Raw genomic sequence first — 19,954 nt, 5'->3', positions numbered from 1 at the left:
TAGCAGTGATGTCCTTTCCTCTTCCCAGACAGCTCCTGTCTCTTCCTATCCTCCTCTCCTCCTCTCCTTATGCTCCTCTCACATCGGATCTACTGTATCTGTTTATCCTCTCAACTGGAAGGGAATCCACCCGTTTCACTCCCCCAACACACACACACACATGCACGCATGCACGCACATACAGTGCATTCGGAAAGTATTCAGACCCCTTCGAAAGTATTCAGACACCCGTATTCAGACCCACTTTTTCCACATAGTGTTATGTTACAGCCTTAATCTAAAATGCATTAAATAAATAAACAAATATTTATCAATCTACACACAATACCCCATAAAGACCTTATTTACATAAGTATTCAGACCCTTTTGCTATGAGACTCAAAATTGAGCTCAGTGCAGCCTGTTTCCATTGACTATTCTAGAGATGTTTCCACAACTTGATCGGAGTCCAACTGTAACAAATGCAATTCATTGGACATGATTTGGAAAGGCACAGACCTTGACAGTGCATGTCAGAGGAAAAACCAAGCCATGAGGTTGAGGGAATTGTCCGTAGCGCTTCGAGCCAGGATTGTGTCGAGGCACAGATCTGGGGAAGGGTACCAAAACATTTCTGCAGCATTGAAGGTTCCCAAGAACACAGTGGCCTCCATAATTCTTAAATGGAAGAAGATTGGAATCACCAAGACTCTTCCCAGAGCTGGCCGCCTGGCCACACTGAGCAATCGAGGGAGAAGAGCCTTGGTCAGGGAGACGACCAAGAACCCAATGGTCACTCTGAAAGAGCTCAAGAGTTCCTCTGTGGAGATGGGAGAATGTTCCACGTCTGGAGGAAACATGGCACCATCACTACAGTGAAGCATGGTGGTGGCAGCATCATGCTATTGGGATGTTTTTCGGCAGCAGGGACTGGAAGACTAGTCAGGATTGAGGGAAAGAACAGAGCAAAGCTCCAGAGCGCTCAGGACCTCAGACTGGGGCAAAGGTTCACCTTCCAACAGGACAATGACCCTAAGCACACAGCCAAGAAAATGCAGAAGTGGCTTCGGGATAAGTCTCTGAATGTCCTTGAGTGGCCCAGCCAGAGCCCGGACTTGAACCCGATCGAACATCTCTGGAGAGACCTGAAAATAACTGTGCAGCGACACTCCCCATACATCCTGACAGTGCATGAGAGGATCTACAGAGAAGAGTATGATAAACTGCCCAAATACAGGTGTGCCAAGCTTGTAGCGTCGTACCAAAGAAGACTCGAGGCTGTAATCACTGCCAAAGGTGATTCAACAAAGTACTGAGTAAAGGGTCTGAATACATATGTAAATGTGATATTTCCATTTTTTATTTGTAATAAATTAACAAAAATATCTAAAAACCTGTTTTTGCTTTGTCATTATTGGGTATTGTGTGTAGATTGATGAGGGAAAAAAATGATTTAATCCATTTTAGAATAAGGCTATAATGTAACAAAATGTGGAAAAAGTCAAAGGTTCTGAATATTTTCTAAAAGCACTGTACACAAACACATTTTTTGGAAAGGAAGTGCATTTACCGTTGGAACCTGTTTTGTCTATAAAGTTGCTGAGGTTGAACAGAGCGGTCCTGGAGGCCAAGTACTGGATGAACCTCTGAGGAAACAGAAGGAAATAGGCTGACATGGCAAAACCATTATAAAAAACAGCAAGAAAATAAAGGCATATTCACTGAAATAATCAACTACAAATTGAATACTAGTATGTTAGTCCAGAATCGAGAGTATATATTGCAAAGTGTGGAAAAGCATGTACACTTGTTTTTGATAACCATGTTTCTGAATGAGCAGCATTCCAAATAGCACTGTTTTCAGCACCATGGACAGCTGTCCGTGGTTATGAAACAGTAAAATGTTATTTTATTTTGGTGGTGTACAAAATTACTGTCCTCTGACCTCATTGCCATGGACACACATATGGTGTGTGGTGACGAGGGCCTTGAAGACGACAATCCAGCTGGCGTTGGTGGCCCTCTCAAACAGAGTGTCAGCCATCTGAGGGATGTTCACATTGGTCGCATTGGTGGCCGAGATCAGATCTGAAACACATAAAGAGGTTAGTTTGTATTGGGGGGAGGCTGTTAGGTTCAGAATCAGTGAAACTGTACTGTTATTGATTCACGACCAGTGAAACAGTCAGCCATTTTGAGAGAGTGGAATATAGCAGGATTCATTTTGATCCAGAGTTGTAAAATCATGATGAGTAAGTATTTAAAAGTCTTAAGACAAGCTGGCCCAAGAAATATGAAATGTGCTGCCGTAGCTGAAGCCAGCCTCACATCGGGTCAAATGAGTTTGCTTCAGTCTCCAGACTGCTCCATTCATACGCTTTGTGGATTTGGAGTATGAGTGCGGGCTGTGTATTATGTGTGCGTGTGTCATTACCTGTGTCTGTGTGTGAATGCATCTGTGTGTCTCTGTGTGTCCGTGTGTCCGTGTGTGTGTGTGCGCTTGGGTATGGATGTTGGTTCTGCTACTGGAATGTGTAAAAAGCACTAAAATACCCTTGGAGTTCTTCACTTCACTATGTACCTCATGAAGCTGAGCATTGCAAACATATATTTAAGAGTCAGGACACACATTCAAAGCCTAAAAAACACACACACACACACAAGCAGTGGTAGAGAGGATCCAATACACAATGAGAAATAGTGCCTTGTCATCATGATCTCCCCCATAGAAGAGAGACTGCCACTCAGACAGACAGACAGGTCTGACTAAGAGCGCAATTCCCTCTGAAACATGTCAACTCAGCACTCTGGGAGATAGTATGTGACAGACTAGCTGCTCGGAAGAGAGAGAGAGAGAGAAAGGCGGATTGGAGATATCATCTGGCCTTGATTGTTATCTTAAGTTACATCTATAGCAATAAAAACAGGACTGTGTGTGTGTTCATGCATGTGTGTGCGTGCGTGCGTGTGTGTCTCTTCATACTCAAACACCAGGGCTTCGTTCCACAGTTGCGATGTAACTTAAGAGCGGCAGGGTAGCCTAGTGGTTAGAGTGTTGGACTAGTAACTGGAAGGTTGCAAGTTCAAATCCCTGAGCTGACAAGGTACAAATCTGTTGTTCTGCCCCTGAACAGGCAGATAACCCACTGTTCTAGGCTGTCATTGAAAATAAGAATTTGTTCTTAACTGACTTGCCTAGGTAAATAAAAATATTTTTTTGCACAAATGTCAACCCAGGGGCATCATGCACCTATTATGTTAGAGGGGGCACAAAGTACGAGAGGATGGAGGGGGCTTGGAGAAATTTGGTAAAAATGCTATTGTCTTATTACAGAGTATTCCTTATTAGTATTACAGAGAAATAACAAAAACATTTTAGTTTTATTTATTTATGAAGATGGAACCAATAGGCTACACAGGATCACATTCATAAACAAACATACCTCCTGAACATCACCAGCAGCTCAAATAAAATCAAATGCTGTGTTTCACTCTACATTCTCTCCTCCTCCACTAGTGATAATGCACGAACTAGAGTATCTAGCGTCCTGCCTAGGCATCTCTGTTCTCTGTGCACCTTGGAAAGAACCACTTACTAGGGAGAATAGGGGGGTTCTATCTGCCTGGTCCAGTCAGTGTGCCCCCTGCAAAATACCGCTGACATATTTTTACAAATAATTATAATACGTGGGTTTAAAAATTCAGTTAAGTAATTCATTTAACATCTGACATTTTTGAGGGGCCACATGCCTTTGTGCCCCCTATGGGCATGATGCCACTGTGTTCTAGGATAGGGAAGGTTGCTACAAGCATAACCAAACCATGTTTCTGTCCTGTCAAAAGCTGGAAGGCAGCAATATAATACATTATTGTCCAATACTGACTAGACTGAATGCATGAAGAGGTGTGCATGAGTGAATGCATGAAGAGGAAGGCTTGTTGGTCATTTCAGGATTAAAGATAGAGGGGCAGGGGCTTTGTCCACAGAATAATATCATTGGTGAGGGGACTGGTGTGGTGACCCCTCCCCCAACAGCCACACACACACACAAACCATGATGTGCTAATACCGTCTCCTGTTAAAAGCTTTTGTGACCAGTGTTTGTCTAATGTTGAAGGATGTACAGACTGTATATAGAGTCACATCTGAGATATTTAGCAGATAATCTCTTTGTCACTTCCTAGAATGATCTTAATAACATCACAGTACAGTGACAGGACTGACATCATATCCTGTTTGGATAGTCCCTGTCCCTGCTCTGTTTACACCACAACTCAACCATATACTCCATCTCAACAGACAACCCTGTTGTGTGTTGTTTATTTGTGTATTGTTTAATGTTAATGGAGAGAAACAAGAATATGTGTGGCCCAACACATTCACACATGCACCACAGAGCAGTGTGTGTGTACGTCTAATGATGATTGGCTGATCAAAATAAAGACTACTTCAGTAATTCACAGCAGGCAGGAGTGTGTGTGTGTGTTTGCGTGCGTGCGTGCGTGCGTGTGTCTTCATACTCCAACACCAGGGCCTCGTTCGACAGTTGCGATGTAACTTAAGAATTACGATCATCTTACCGGATGCATCGTTATGTACAAACAAACTTTTTTAAGAGTGTTTCCCAAGCACATAGAGAGAACGTTTGCTAAGTGCGTCGTTAGACCATGTGTCGATACTGATAGGATGGAAAGAAAAGCAGTGCTGCTCTCTGATCAGCTTTATCCATTCAAATCTTACCTTAACATTAGAATGATTCCACAATACTGATGACAGATCAGCTCCTAGAGAGATATGGAGGTTTGCTTATTCTGCTTACCCAATAATAATGCATTAAAGCACAGATTGCGCACATCATTGCGCTCGTGTTGTCACACATCATGAAACACATTGAGGCAAAAATGACAGACAGTAGCTTAGTTGCTAAATATAACTCAATTGATTGAACATGAAATATATTTCAATATGATTGAAATAGCCTATATAGCCCATGTAGCCTATTTATACAATAAGTATTCTGAACATTAGGAACACCTTCCTAATATTGAGTTGCGCCCTCCTCTTTTGCCCTCAGAACAGCCTCAATTCGTCGGGGCATGGACTCTACAAGGTATCGAAAGCGTTCCACAGGGATGCTGACCCAATGCTTCCTACAGCTGTGTCAAGTTGGCTGGATGTCCTTTGGGTGGTGGACCATTCTTGATACACACAGGAAACTGTTGAGTGTGAAAAACCCAGCAGTGTTGCAGTTCTTGACTCAAACTGCTGAGCCTGGTACCTACTACCATACCCCGTTCAAAGGCACTTAAATATTTTGTCTTACCCATTCACCCTCAATGGCACACAACACAATCCATGTCTCAAGGCTTAAACATCATTGTTTAACCGGTTTCCTCCCTTTCATCACTACTGATTGAAGTGGAGTTAAAAAGTTAAAAAGTGACATCATTAAGGGATAATTTCTTTCACATGGTCAGTCTATGTCATGGAAAGAACAGGTGTTCTTCAAGTTTTGTATACTCAGTGTATTTCAATGCAGTCATCTCGGTTTTTCATTTGAAGCATAATTCCATCCTTCACTTGTTTGTAACAATTTCAAATACTTTGGCAACTTTGTACTTGTAGTCAACTTCGTTCTGAAGATATTGGCAGTCACAGTCAGACAGATAGAATCAATATCCAGAGGTATCAGCTCTGGACAAGCTCCAGCAACAATGACTGACTAATTCATTGACTGACTGGATCATTGAAAAGGCCTACACACATAAATACATCCACGCATAAATATTATGTGTCCATTCATAGAAATATTCCTGAGGCTTCACTGACCACTACACCATTGATTCCTGTCACATCACAGACCAGGACATTTACAGCACTAGTTGTCAAAGGAAGGTCAAGAAGCTCATTAAAGGAGAAGTTTACCCAAAATACAGAAACTCCCAAGTGATTCCATACATTGAAACTAGTTCATGGAGCTTGGGAGCTTCCCCTCTCCCCCTCTCTCTCCCCGTAGTGCTATACTGAAACACTACAGTATAGCACTACAGGGAGAGAATTGAATTCACTGCTCCGTTGCCAGTGAATTCATGATTCAGAAATCTGCGAAATATGGACAAATGTGTTGTTTTATTGAAAGTGTATGACCAAATAAACTATTTTTGTCTAAAGTAGTTTGAGTCGGGAAATGTGTTCTTTTCCACATAAAACATTTGCGATTATTTTAGATCATTATTTTATGTAGCAGACTGGCACAGCAGCGGAGATGGGTAACAACTGCGCATGTGAGCCCTCGTGGCTTAGACCCTGCTACGTAAAAATATTACCATACATTTCTTGAATCAAAACAACTGATAGTACTTTTTTTGTAATATCTCATTCGCTCGTACGCTTTCAATAAAACAACGAATGTGGTTCTTTATCGTGAATTTACTGGCAACATAGCAGAGCGATGCCTGCGTCCAGCAATGGCACGGGTCACGTGACCCGTTTTTTTCAGCTGTTTCAGTGCAGCACTACAGGGAAAGGGCAAACTCCATTGAACTAGTTTCAATGTACAGTGCATTCGGAAAGTATTCAGACCCCTTGAATTTTTCCTAAATAGATTTTTTAAAATCCATCATCAATCGACATACATTACCGCATCATGGCAAAGAAACAGTTTTTTAGACATTTTTTTATTTTTATATAAAACAACTAAAAACTGAAATATCACATTTCAGTAAGTATTTAGACCCTTTACTCAGTACTTTGTTGAAGCACCATTGGCAGCAATTACAGCCTCAAGCTTTCTTTGGTATGAAGCTTCAAGCTTGGCATGCCTGTATTTGGGCTGTTTCTCCCATTCTTCTCTGCAGATCCTCTCAAGTTATGTCTGGTTGGATGGGCAGCATTGCTGCACAGCTATTTTCAGGTCTCTTCGGAGATATTCGATCGGGTTCAAGTCCGGGCTCTGGCTGGGCCACTCAAGGACATTGAGACATGACCCAAAGCCACTCCTGCTTTGTCTTAGCTGTGTGCTTAGGGTCGTTGTCCTGTTGGAAGGTGACCTTTGCCCCATTCTGAAGTCCTGAGCGCTCTGGAGCAGGTTTTCATCCAGGCTCTTGTTTCTCATGGTCTAAGAGTCCTTTAGGTGCCTTTTGGCAAACTCCATGCGGGCTGTCATGTGACTTTTACTGAAGAGTGGCTTCCATGTGGCCACTCTACCATAAAGGCCTGATTGGTGGAGTGCTGCAGAGATGGTTGTTCTTTTGAAAGGTTCTCCCATCTCCACAGAGGACCTCTGGGGCTCTGTCAGATTGACTATTGGGTTCTTGGTCACCTCCCTGACCAAGGCCCTTCTCCCCTGATTGCTTAGTTTGGCCGGGCGGCCAGCCCTAGGAAGAGTCTTGGTGGTTCCAAAATTCTTCCATTTAGGAATGAATGATGGAGGCAAATTTTTTTTTTTAAATGTATAAAAGAATGATGGAGGCTACTGTGTTCTTGGGGAAATTCAATGCTGCAGAAATCATTTGGTAACCTTCCCCAGATCTGTCTCTCGACACAATCCTGTCTCGGAGCTCTACGGACAATTCCTTCGATCTCATGGCTTGGTTTTTCATCTGAAATGCACTGTCAACTGTGGGACCTTATATAGACAGGTGTGTGCCTTTCCAAATCATGTCCAATCAATTAAATTTACCACAGGTGAACTCTAATCAACTTGTAGAAACATCAATGATTATCAATGGAAACAGGATGCACATGAGCTCAATTTCGAGTCTCATGGCAAAGGGTCTGAATACTTATGTACATAAGGTATAGTTTTTTTATTTTCCTAAATTTGACAAATTTTATAAAAACCTTTCACTTTGTCAATATGGGGCACCACCCAGGACAATGGATCGGATCCCAGCCGGCGAGCCAAAACAACGACGCCGTAAAAGAGGCAGACGAAGCGGTCTTCTGGTCAGGCTCCAGAGACAGGCACATCGCGCACCGCTCCCAAGCATACTACTCGCCAATGTCCAGTCTCTTGACAACAAGGTAGATGAAATCCGAGCAAGGGTAGCATTCCAGAGAGACCTAAGAGACTGTAACTTTCTTTGCTTCACGGAAACATGGCTCACTCGAGACACGCTATTGGAGTCGGTACAGCCAGCTGGTTTCTTCACGCATTGCGTCGACAGCAACAAGCATCTTTCTGGTAAGGAGAAGGGCGGGGGGGTATGCCTTATGATTAACAAGACGTGGTGTGATCATAACAACATACAGGAACTCAAGTCCTTCTGTACACCTGACTTAGAATTCCTCACAATCAAATATCGACCGCATTATCTACCAAGAGAATTCTCTTCGATTATAATCACAGCCGCATATATTCCCCCCCCAAGCAGACAAATCAATGGCCCTGAACGAACTTCTGTTAAGGGAATTTTTATCAATGATGACTAATTATGTACACATTACAATCAGGACTGACTAATCAGAATACTATTATGTTACTGTATATATACTAATCCGAATACTATTATGTTACTGTATATATACTAATCAGAATACTATTATGTTGCTGTAAATGTATGAGTTTTCTTTCTTGATCCCAGTACTGAATATAATGTGTGTGAATGTGGTCAAGAGTTAGAACAATGACTGTCTGTTCCTTGGTACAAATGAATCAGACTGGCTAGAATGCTTATCTACACGAGAAAACCTTGACTCGTAAATTATATTAAATTGGTAGGGAGACGGATGTGGGAAGGCTTGAGATGCAGCCTTTGTACTGGAATGGAGATGGCACGGGTTGGTGCTGGAACTAATGATGTCATTTTCAGTTTATAACCTGTGGTAACCTGTATCGTGTTCAGTACTGAACGTGAATAAACTCTGCTGTTTGACTTTGAGACTGGGCTCTGTCTATTATTATAGAATAAGGGTCTTACAAGTCCTTATGAATGGACAGAGTGTTTAATTTTAATTGGATATTAAAACATAGAGTCATTTAATTCCTTTAACAACTTCATTTGACTCTATGTAAACTGGAAACCACATATCCTGAGGCTGCATTCATTGTAGCTGGGGATTTAACAAGGCCAATCTGAAAACAAGACTCCCTAAATTCTATCAGCATATCGATTGTGCAACCAGGGCTGGTAAGACCCTGGATCATTGTCATTCTAACTTCCGCAATGCATATAGGGCCCTCCCCCGCCCTCCCTCCGGGAAAAGCTGACCACGACTCCATTTTGTTGCTTCCAGCCTATAGACAGGAAGCTCCCGCGCTCAGGTCTGTTCAACGCTGGTCCAACCAATCTGATTCCACACTTCAAGATTGCTTCGATCACGTAGACTGGGATATGTTCCGCATTGCGTCAAACAACAACATTGATGAATACGCTGATTCGGTGACCGAGTTTATTAGCAAGTACATCGGCGATGTCGTACCCACAGCAACTATTAAAATGTTTCCAAACCAAAAACCGTGGATTGATGGCAGCATTCGCGCAAACCTGAAAGCGAACCACTGCTATTAATCAGGGCAAGGTGACCTGAAACATGACCGAATACAAACAGTGTAGCTATTCCCTCCGCAAGGCAATCAAATTAGCTAAGCGTCAGTATAGAGACAAAGTAGAGTCGCAATTCAACGGCTCAGACACGAGAGGTATGTGGCAGGGTCTACAGTCAATCACGGATTACAAAAAGAAGACCAGCCCCGTTGCGGACCAGGATGTCTTGCTCCCAGACAGACTAAACAACTTCTTTGCCCGCTTTGAGGACAATACAATGCCACTGACACGGCCCGCTACCAAAACCTGCGGACTCTCCTTCACTGCAGCCGATGTGAGTAAAACATTTAAACGTGCTAACCCTTGCAAGGCTGCAGGCCCAGACGGCATCCCCAGCCGCGTCCTCAGAGCATGCGCAGACCAGCTGGTTGGTGTGTTTATGGACATATTCAATCAATCCTTATCCCAGTCTGCTGTCCCCACATGCTTCAAGAGGGCCACCATTGTTCCTGTTCCCAAGAAAGCTAAGGTAACTGAGCTAAATGACTACCGCCCCGTAGCACTCACTTCTGATTTCGCCTGGTATAGAAAATGTGCTCACTCGTCAGGAAACTGTTGTTCAGAGGAGCTAGCCAACAACACAGCTAACACAATCATTTCAAACTGAAGCTGGAAAGACTGCAAACTAGTTGACCTTCGTTTCATTTGCCCTTTTTTTTCAATTGACATGTCTTTGTATATATCCATAAAAATGATGCCAGTTGTTTCATTATTTCGACTGGCTGAGAACGACACGTCCATTACTATTGGACAGCTGGAGATCAAATTGGAATATTGAAACAATGTTGCAAATGTCAGAGAGACAGACAGCAAGGTTATACAAATCTCTGCTGTTCAAAACTAAATGTTAGTCTAAAAGAAATGTGAGATAATGTCTAGATGCTATTTTATAGTGGAAATCAAGTTTATGAATTGCCTGGCTGGGCTGATGATGACGATGGATTGCGCAGTCAGATGGAACAGAGTAAATAGGCATTTTAATGTCATAGATTTAGCCAGTAGTAATTTATGGAATAGACACCAGCTGGAATACGGTTTTAACCTATCAGCATTCAGGATTAGACCCACCCGTTGTATAAAGAGTCATTGAACGCTTGTCAGCTCATATTCTGTTTATACTGTATATTGTTGTTTATGCTCTGTGTATGTATACTGTATTCTCGACATGGCTCGTCCAAATATACTGTACCTGCAAAATTGTGCACCTATATTGCATTTTAAAAGCCTCTTTAAAAAGAAGTGCCCTTCAATATAGACCACATGGAGAATTCAATAAATCTGATTTTTATATATGAATAAAGGCTAAAAGTGCCAAAATGCAGCATTTTGACATGTCCCTCTGTCAACCTTGTGTCACTTCTAGGAAGATTTCAACCCACTTAATCCCAAAATGTGTCCAGGTTTCGCCATAATTGTAAAGCCCTAATTATTTTTGTTGCTTTGACAAAGTCATTTCTGTAGTACATTTTTTTTATTTAACCGCTTGAGATGGAAAAATATTTTTGCAAGTTGAACATGTGCTCTTTATGACAGAATGTTAAAATGAGGTGAAATCAAAAGGTTACATTATTGTGCTTACCATTTTCTTTTCCAAATTATATACTGCCTCTACACATCACACATTTATATTATGGATTCTCACACCTGCCTACTTTAATATATCTAATTTGGATGCCTATTTCTTGATTTATTTGTTCTATTTGTTGTTGTTTGTGTGTGTGTGTTGTATTTGCGAGACATTCTACTGTACTGCTAGTAACAAACATTTTGTTGCACCTCCTATAACGCCTTCAAATCCGTGTAGTGACCAATAAACTTTGATTTGATTAGAAAATGTAATTCCAAGGATATGTATGCTTTTCCCTCAAATGACTATCTGTCATATCACTCTGGAGTCGTTTGTCCACCACTGTGCCTACCCAGAACCCCCCTCTGTCATTAGTATCACCCCCGGAGTCTCTGAGCCTCTCTCCAATCTGTTGCCACAGCAACCGGACTGCCCCTCAAGGGTCAGCAATCATGACACAATGACAAAGGAGAACAAGTTCTATATTCTCCAAAAGAATGGCTTCACACAAAGACTAGAGGGGTTTAGATGTATCATCACAGTGGCAAATTGATGTCACCGGCAAAGTGTCAATGAGATATACAATATTCTTATTCCATGTCCATGTCTTTGTCTAGGCCTAGGGCATTATTTATGGAATGTGTGTTATGCCAACACATAAAAGTGCAAACTATATGTAATATATATAATATATAAAGTAGAGATACCCTTCCATATCATTATCCCTGAGGAGAAGACAAATAATATGCCCTACCAGTGTTTCCCTTGATAAACATAGGTTAAGCGGAGCCCTTGCCTAAAATTCTTGACCTAATTTAATGTTTGGTGTTTGAAGCCTTGAATTTTGCCTTGAGGGCATTAGCTACTTGGCAAGAAAAGAATATAGGGAGAACAGGGTGCCCTATATTCATCTAGTTTGTTGAATGGCCCTGGAAAAGTCAAGAGACAAAGCTATCTATGTCACAACAAAGGGAAGACATATACAGTTGTAGGATCTTAATTTGAACTATATTGTCAAAGAAAAATAATCCTGCAGCAACAGGATTCAAACGTTTAAGCTCAAGTGTTGGTCTTTCATCCCTTATCACCCCCTATTTTGTTAGAAAATCCAACTTTGAGAACTGTTTCAGATGCAATATGTTCGCCATCCCTCCTGATCAGCGTCTTTTAGCTAGCAGTAAAACAAACGTAAAGTACCAACGGGACATTCAAAACTGTAATATCTTATGCTTCACGGAGTCGTGGCTGGATGACGACATTATCAAGATACAGCTAGCTGGTTATACGCTGTAAAAGCAGGACAGAATTTTTTGAAAATATTTTTTTTGAAAATAACAGCTGGTGTACGATATCTAAGGAAGTCTTGAGGTTTTGCCCCGCCTAAGGTAGAGTATCTCATGATAAGCTGTAGACCACAGTATCTACCTAGAGAGTTTTCATCTGTATATTTTGTAGCTGTATACATACCCCCACAGACTGATGCTGGCACTAAGACTGCACTGAATGAGCTGTATTCTGCCATAAGCATGTAGGAAAAAGCTCACCCAGAGATGGCGCTCCTTGTAGTCGTGGACTAGAATGCAGGAAAACTTAAACCTGTCTTACCAAATTTCTATCAGCATGCTAAATGTGCTACCAGATGGAAAATAAACTCTGGACCACCTTTACTCCACACACACAGAGACGCATACAAAGCTCTCCCTCATCCTCCATTTGGCAAATCTGACCATAATTCTATCCTCCTGATTCCTGCTTACAAGCTAAATTAAAACAGGAAGCACCAGTGACTCGATCAATAAAACAGTGGTCTGATGAAGCAGATGCAAAGCTACAGGACTGTTATGCGAGCACAGACTGGAATATGTTCCGGGATTCCTCCGATGGCATTGAGGAGTACACCACCTCAGTCATTGGGGCGGCAGCGTAGCCTAGTGGTTAGAGCGTTGGACTAGTAACCGGAAGGTTGCGAGTTCAAACCCCCGAGCTGACATGGTACAAATCTGTCGTTCTGCCCCTGAACAGGCAGTTAACCCACTGTTCCCAGGCCGTCATTGAAAATAAGAATGTGTTCTTAACTGACTTGCCTGGTTAAATAAAGGTAAAATAAAAATAAATAAAAAAATTGGCTTCATAAATAAGTGCATTGATGACATCGTCCCCACAGTACGTACATATCCCAACCAGAAGCGATGGATTACAGGCAACATTCACACTGAGCTAAAGTGTAGAACTGCCGCTTTCAAGGTGCGGACTCTTGTAACTTATTTCTTATAACCCAGAAGCTTATAAGAAATCCTGCTATGCACTGCAACAAACCATCAAACAGGCAAAGTGTCAATACAGGACTAAGATCGAATCATACTACACCGGCTCTGATGCTCGACGGATGTGGCAGGGCATGCAAACCATTACAGACTACAAAGGGAAGCACAGACGATAGCTGCCCAGTGAAACAAGTGTACCAGATGAGCTAAACTACTTCTATGCTCGCTTTGAGGCAAATAACACTAAAACATGCATGAGCGCACCAGCTGTTCCGGAAGACTTTGTGATCACGCTCTCCGCAGCCAATGTGAGTAAGACCTTTAAACAGGTCAACATTCACAAGGGCGCAGTACCAGACGGATTACCAGGACATGTACTGCGAGCATGCGCTGGCCAACTGGCAAGTGTCTTCATTAACATTTTCAATCTCTCCTTGTCCGAGTCTGTAATACCAACATGTTTTCAGCAGACCACCATAGTCCCTGTGCCCAAGAACACTAAGGTAACCTGTATAAATGACTACCGACCAATAGCACTCATGTCTGTAGCTATAAACTCACATCCACAATGAGATGGCCAGCCTGCCAGCTTAGTGGAGTCTGCCACTAGCACAGTCAGTGTAGTCAGCTCAGCTATCTCCATTGAGACCGTGTCTGTGCTTCGATCTAGGTTGGGCAAAACTAAACATGGTGGTGTTCGCCTTAGCAATCTCACTGGAATAAAGACCTCCATTCCTGTCATTATTAACTCACATCTCAAAATAGGGCTACTTAATGTTAGATCCCTCAAATCCAAGGCAGTTAGAGTCAATGAACTAATCAATGATCATAATCTTGATGTGAGTGGCCTGACTGAAAGATGGCTTAAGCCTGATGAATTTACTTTGTTAAATGATGCCTCACCTCCTGGTTACATTAGTGACCATATCCCCCGTTCATCCTGCAAAGGCGGAGGTGTTGCTAACATTTACAATAGCAAATTTCAATTTACCCCAAAAAAAAACGACTGCGTTTTTGGGGACTGCGGTTGAAAATTAGCTGGCGGCTAAAACCGGGCACTTTTACTGAAACGTTGATTAATGTGCACTGTCACTGTAAAAATAAAATAAACCCAAACTCAAATCTATGCAGCCTACTCAATCACTTTTTATAGCTACTGTTGGGCCATATATGGCCTTACTCACTGAGTTCCCTGAATTCCTATCGGACCTTGTAGTCATGGCAGATAATATTCACGTTTTTGGTGACTTTAATATTCACATGGAAAAGTCGACAGACCCACTCCAAAAGGCTTTCGGAGCCATCATCAACTCAGTGGGTTTTGTCCAACATGTCTCCGGACCTACTCACTGCCACAGTCTGTACCTAGTTTTGTCCTGTGGAATAAATGTTGTGGATCTTCATGTTTTTCCTCATAATCACCATTTTATTACATTTGCAATCGCAACAAATAATCTGCTCAGAACCCAACCAAGTATCATCAAAAGCCGTGCTATAAATTCTCAGACAACCCAAAGATTCCTAGATGCCCTTGCAGACTCCCTCCACCTACCCAGGGACGTCAGAATACAAACATCAGTTAACCACCTAACTGAGGAACTCAATTTAACCTTGCGTAATACCCTAGATGCAGCACCCCTAAAAACAAAAATCATTTGTCGTAAGAAACTAGCTCCCTGGTATACAGAAAATACCCAAGCTCTGAAGCAAGCTTCCAGAAAATTGGAATGGAAATGGCGCTACACCAAACTGGAAGTATTCCAACTAGCTTGGAAATAAAGTGCTGTGCAATATCGAAGAGCTCTCACTGCTGCTTGATCATCCTATTTATCTAACTTAATTGAGGAAAATAAGAACAATCCAAAATAGATTTTTGATACTGTCGCAAAGCTAACTTAAAAGCAATATTCCCCAAAAGAGGATGGCTTTCACTTCAGCAGTGATAAATTCATGAACTTCTTTGACGAAGAGATCATGATCATTAGAAAGCAAATTTCGGACTCCTCTTTTAATCTGCGTATTCCTCCAAAGCTCAGTTGTCCTGAGTTTGCACAACCTAGGATCAAGGGAGACACTCAAGTTTTGTAATATTATATCTCTTGACACATTGATGAAAATAATGATGGCCTCTAAACCTTCAAGCTGCATGCTGAACCCTATTCCAATTAAACTACTGAAAGAACTGCTTCTTGTGCTTGGCCCTCCTATGTTGAATATAATACACATCTCTCTATCCACCAGATGTGTACCAAACTCACTAAAAGTGGCAGTAATAAAGCCTCTCTTGAAAAAGCCTAACCTTGACCCAGAAAATATTTGTAAAACTATCGACCTATATCGAATCTCCCATTCCTCTCAAAACATTTTGAAAAAGCTGTTGCGCAGCAACTCACTGCCTTCCTGAAGACAAACAATGTATACAAAACGCTTCAGTCTGGTTTTAGACCCCATCGGAGCACTGAGACTGCACATGTGAAGGTGGTAAATTACCTTTTAATGGTGTCAGACCAAGGCTCTGCATCTGTCCTTGTGCTCCTAGACCTTGGTGCTGCTTTTGATACCATTGATCACCACATTCTTTTGGAGAGATTGGAAACCCAAACTGGTCTACACGGACAAGTTCTGGTCTGGTTTAGATCTTATCTGTCAGAAAGATATCAGTTTGTCTCTGTGGATGGTTTGTCCTCTGACGAATCAACTGTAAATGTCGGTGTTCCTCAAGGCTCTGTTTTAGAATCACCATTGTTTTCACTATATATTTTATCTCTTGGTGATGTCATTCGGAAACATCATTTTAACTTTCACTGCTATGCAGACAACACACAGCTGTACATTTCAATGAAACATGGTGAAGCCCCAAAATTTCCCTCCCTGGAAGCCTGTGTGTCAGACATAAGGAAGTGGATTGCGGCAAATTTTCTATTTTTAAACTCAGACAAAACAGAGATGCTAGTTCTAGGTCCCAAAGAAACAAAGAGATTGTCTATTGAATCTGACAACTAATCTTGGTGGTTGTACAGTTGTCTCAAAAAAACTGTGAAGGACCTCTGCGTTACTCTGGACCCTCTCTCCTTTGACGAACATATCAAGACTGTTTCAAGGACAGCTATTTTCCATCTACACAACATTGCAAAAATCAGAAACTTCCTGTCCAAAAATGAGGCAGAAAAATGAATCCATGCTTTTGTCACTTCTAGGTTAGACTACTGCATTGCTCTACTTTCCGGCTACCCGGAGAAAGCACTAAATACATTTCTGTTAGTGCTAAACATGGCTGCTAGAATCTTGACTATAACCAAAAAATGTGATCATATTACTCCAGCGCTAGCCTCGCTACACTGGCTTCCTGTTAAGGCAAGGGCTGATTTCAAGGTTTTACTGCTAACCTACAAAGCATTACGTGGGCTTGCTCCTACCGATCTTTCCGATTTGGTCCTGCCGTACATACCTACACATACGCTACGGTCCCAAGACGCAGGCCTCCGTACTGTCCCTACAATTTCTAAGCGAACATCTGGAGGCAGGGCTTTCTCCTATAGAGCTCAATTTTTAGGGAATGGTCTGCCTATCCATGTGAGAGACATAGACTTGGTCTCAACCTTTAAGTCGTTATTGAAGACTCATCTCTTCAGTAGGTCCTATGATTGAGTGTAGTTTGTCCCAGGAGTGTGAAGGTGAACAGAAAGGCACTGGAGCAACGAACCGCCCTTGCTGTCTCTGCCTGGCCTGTTCCCCTCTCTCTGCCTCAAACCCTATTACAGTGGCTGAGTCACAAGCTTACTTGTGCTCTTCCATGCCGTCCCTAGGAGGGGTGCGTCACTTGTGTCACTGACGTGATCTTCCTTTTCGGGTTGGCGCCCCCCCTTGGGTTTGTGCCGTGGGGGAGATCTTTGTGGGGTATACTCCACCTTGTCTCAGGATGGTAAGTTGGTGGCTGAAGGTATCCCTCTAGTGGTGTGGGGGCTGTGCTTTGGCAAAGTGGGTTGGGTTATATCTGCCTATTTGGCCATGTCCGGGGGTATCGTTGGCCGGGGCCACAGTGTCTCCAGACCACTCCTCTCTCTCTCTCTCCCGGCTTTTCTAGGGAGTTTTTCCAAACCACCGTGCTTCTATACCTGCATTGCTTGCTGTTTGGGGTTTTAGGCTGGGTTTCTGTACAGCACTTTGTGACATCAGCTGATTGATTGATTGATTGATGAAGTGCTTTGAAAGGCTGGTAATGGCTCACATCAACACTATTATCCCAGAAACCCTAGACCCACTCCACTTTACATACCTCCATAACAGATCCACAGATGATGCAATCTCTATTGCACTCCACACTGCCCTTTCCCACCTGGACAAAAGGAACACCCAGAGGTGAGGACTCGAGTCACATGACTTGGACTCGAGTCAGACTCGAGTCACAAATATGATGACTTGCAACTCGACTTTAATTAACACCAATGACTGGTCACTTAACTTGGACTTGAGCATTTTTACTAGAACTGACTTGATACCCTCCCCAAGCCCAAATATAAAAAATGATGCTATTGAAAAAAAGTGTGCAGCCCATCAACTCTTCATTTAACTGATTACAGTTTGAATCGGACAGCAGCCAATCAAAATGTGCCAGCTGGCCAAAAGTTGCTCATGGCAGTGCAGAGGAACGCCGGCTGCTGCTCTATTTTACTGCTGCTCTTTAATTACCTGTTACTTTCATTTCTTATTCTTATTCATTAAAAAAAACTGCATTGTTGGTTATGGACTAGTAAGTAGGCATTTCACTGTAATACATGTTGTATTCAGCGCATGTGACTAATAAAAAGTTGATTTCGGCAGATGACGTGTGACGTCCATAGGCATTTTTCCCATAACTTTTTTCGCGCCAATAGGCATGCACATTTATTTGAGTGCAATGAAAATGAATGGGACATATTGAGTATGTTTACATTCACAGTAATAATTTGATATTAAACTGATTATGTCAGTAGGCACATTATGCAGTAGTAATGTAAACACCTTACTCTGCTTATCCTAAATCGGCGTAAGGTCAAAATCAAAGGAAGCATATGCAGAATAAAACACCTTGTTTTCAGGGCAATCTTTTGAATTACTAGGACGTGTAAACACCTTCAATCGGTGTTCCAGCTGTGTATTTGATCTGCGCATGTGCTAGCACGTTAGGTTACAGATGTAACCTTGGTTGCCAAACGGGTTGCCAAACGACCTACAGGGAACTGCTTCCCCTTCACGAGATTTGATTGAGATGCTTAATATCAAAGATGTTTACAGTCACACCCCTACTTTACCCACATAACTTCACTTATAAAAGGCATGACATACTGTCTATTACTTCACTCGAACCCCATGGAGGTGGAGGAACGACATGAAAGCTTGGCGACCTGTTACTATACTCAGAGAACCAAGGTTACATACATAAAAATGTGATTCACATTTATTTTAAATCAATAAAAGTAAAAAACAACAAAAACAGTCCATTTATATTTTCCAATGGTTCTATACATTTGGGTGAGTTTCTTTTCACGCCTCAGTAGCCTTGTTTCACTGCCCAAAATAAAATTAAACCATCTAGTGTTCAGCTAAATAACAACACAATGTCATTACAGGTAGCTTAGTCAAATAATTACCATCCAATCACATTCTGTTACTCTCTCGTGGGAATTCCACTAACGGATAATATGTAGCCAAACGTAGCTTGCTAAAAAATTTATAAATGGTTGCGTCCATAGAGACACATATCAGCTCCACTGGTAGTACTGCTACTACCAGCAGGACTACACCTGCAACTGTCGACGATACAAGTTGTTCTGCTTCCACGAGCACATCCAATGCTAGCATCAGTAATTCAAAATATGTTGTTAGCCCAGCTAGCATGTGAATCTGATGCAGCCGAAGAGCTACTGCCCCCTTTTTTACCCAGGAAAGCACTGAACAACAGACAGGGATGTTGAACTATTGAAGAGGCGTAAATATGATGAGAACTACATTGATTTGGGGTTCACTTATATTGGGAGTAGTGCCTTTCCTCCGGGCGGCAGGTAGTCTAATGGTTTGAGCATTGGGCCAGTAACCAAAAGGTTGCTGGATCAAATCCCTGTGCTGACAAGGTACAAATCTGATGTTCTGCCCCTGAACAAGGCAGTTAACACACTGTTCCCTGGTAAGCCGTGATTGTAAGTAAGAATTTGTTCTTAACTGACTCACCTAGTTAAATAACTTTATGGGTGGTACTGGAAACCAGGACAACATGAGAGGATATAAGTACTGAGAGGATATAAGTACTGAACAGCACTGAACTGAACAGCTTTGTGACATCAAATGGACTTTGGTGGTCAAGATGTGTTGGTATCTGTACTGATTGCGGAAAAGCCATGACAGGGAGACATAGTGGAGTGGTAACACGCGTGCAAGCAGCTACTCCTTTCTCCCTACGCCACTTGGGTACACTGAAGCATCCACCGAGAGGCTCTTGCTGCCAAGGGAATGCCTGACAGCTTGTAAGATGTTTTGGACTCTACAGTGAAAATGGTTAACTTTGTTAAAGTAAGGCCCCTGAACTGTCGTGTATTTTTGGCACTATGCAATGATATGG

At 42.2% G+C, this 19,954-nt stretch overlaps 1 protein-coding gene across 17 annotated transcripts in view; it reads right to left on the bottom strand.

Annotated features, from left to right (window-relative positions):
• Window positions 1–19,954, bottom strand: part of LOC109866267 (clathrin coat assembly protein AP180) — a 43,257-nt gene that overhangs the window by 18,160 nt on the left and 5,143 nt on the right. For all 17 annotated transcript variants that reach the window (XR_004204645.1, XR_004204644.1, XR_004204646.1 and 14 more), the window contains exons 2-3: window positions 1,925–2,067; window positions 1,550–1,625 (exon numbers count right to left, since the gene is read on the bottom strand). Coding sequence is in view for 14 of the 17 variants with exons in the window: in XM_031800240.1 (XP_031656100.1) it covers window positions 1,550–1,625; window positions 1,925–2,067 (219 nt within the window). In the remaining 3 variants the exon portion in view is untranslated. The remainder of the gene's footprint in view (window positions 1–1,549; window positions 1,626–1,924; window positions 2,068–19,954) is intronic.

Source organism: Oncorhynchus kisutch, linkage group LG21, assembly GCF_002021735.2.
Source record: "Oncorhynchus kisutch isolate 150728-3 linkage group LG21, Okis_V2, whole genome shotgun sequence".
NCBI lineage: Eukaryota > Metazoa > Chordata > Actinopteri > Salmoniformes > Salmonidae > Oncorhynchus > Oncorhynchus kisutch.
The sequence above is the reverse complement of the archived record's forward strand: the minus strand, read 5'-3'. Positions and strand labels throughout refer to the sequence as shown.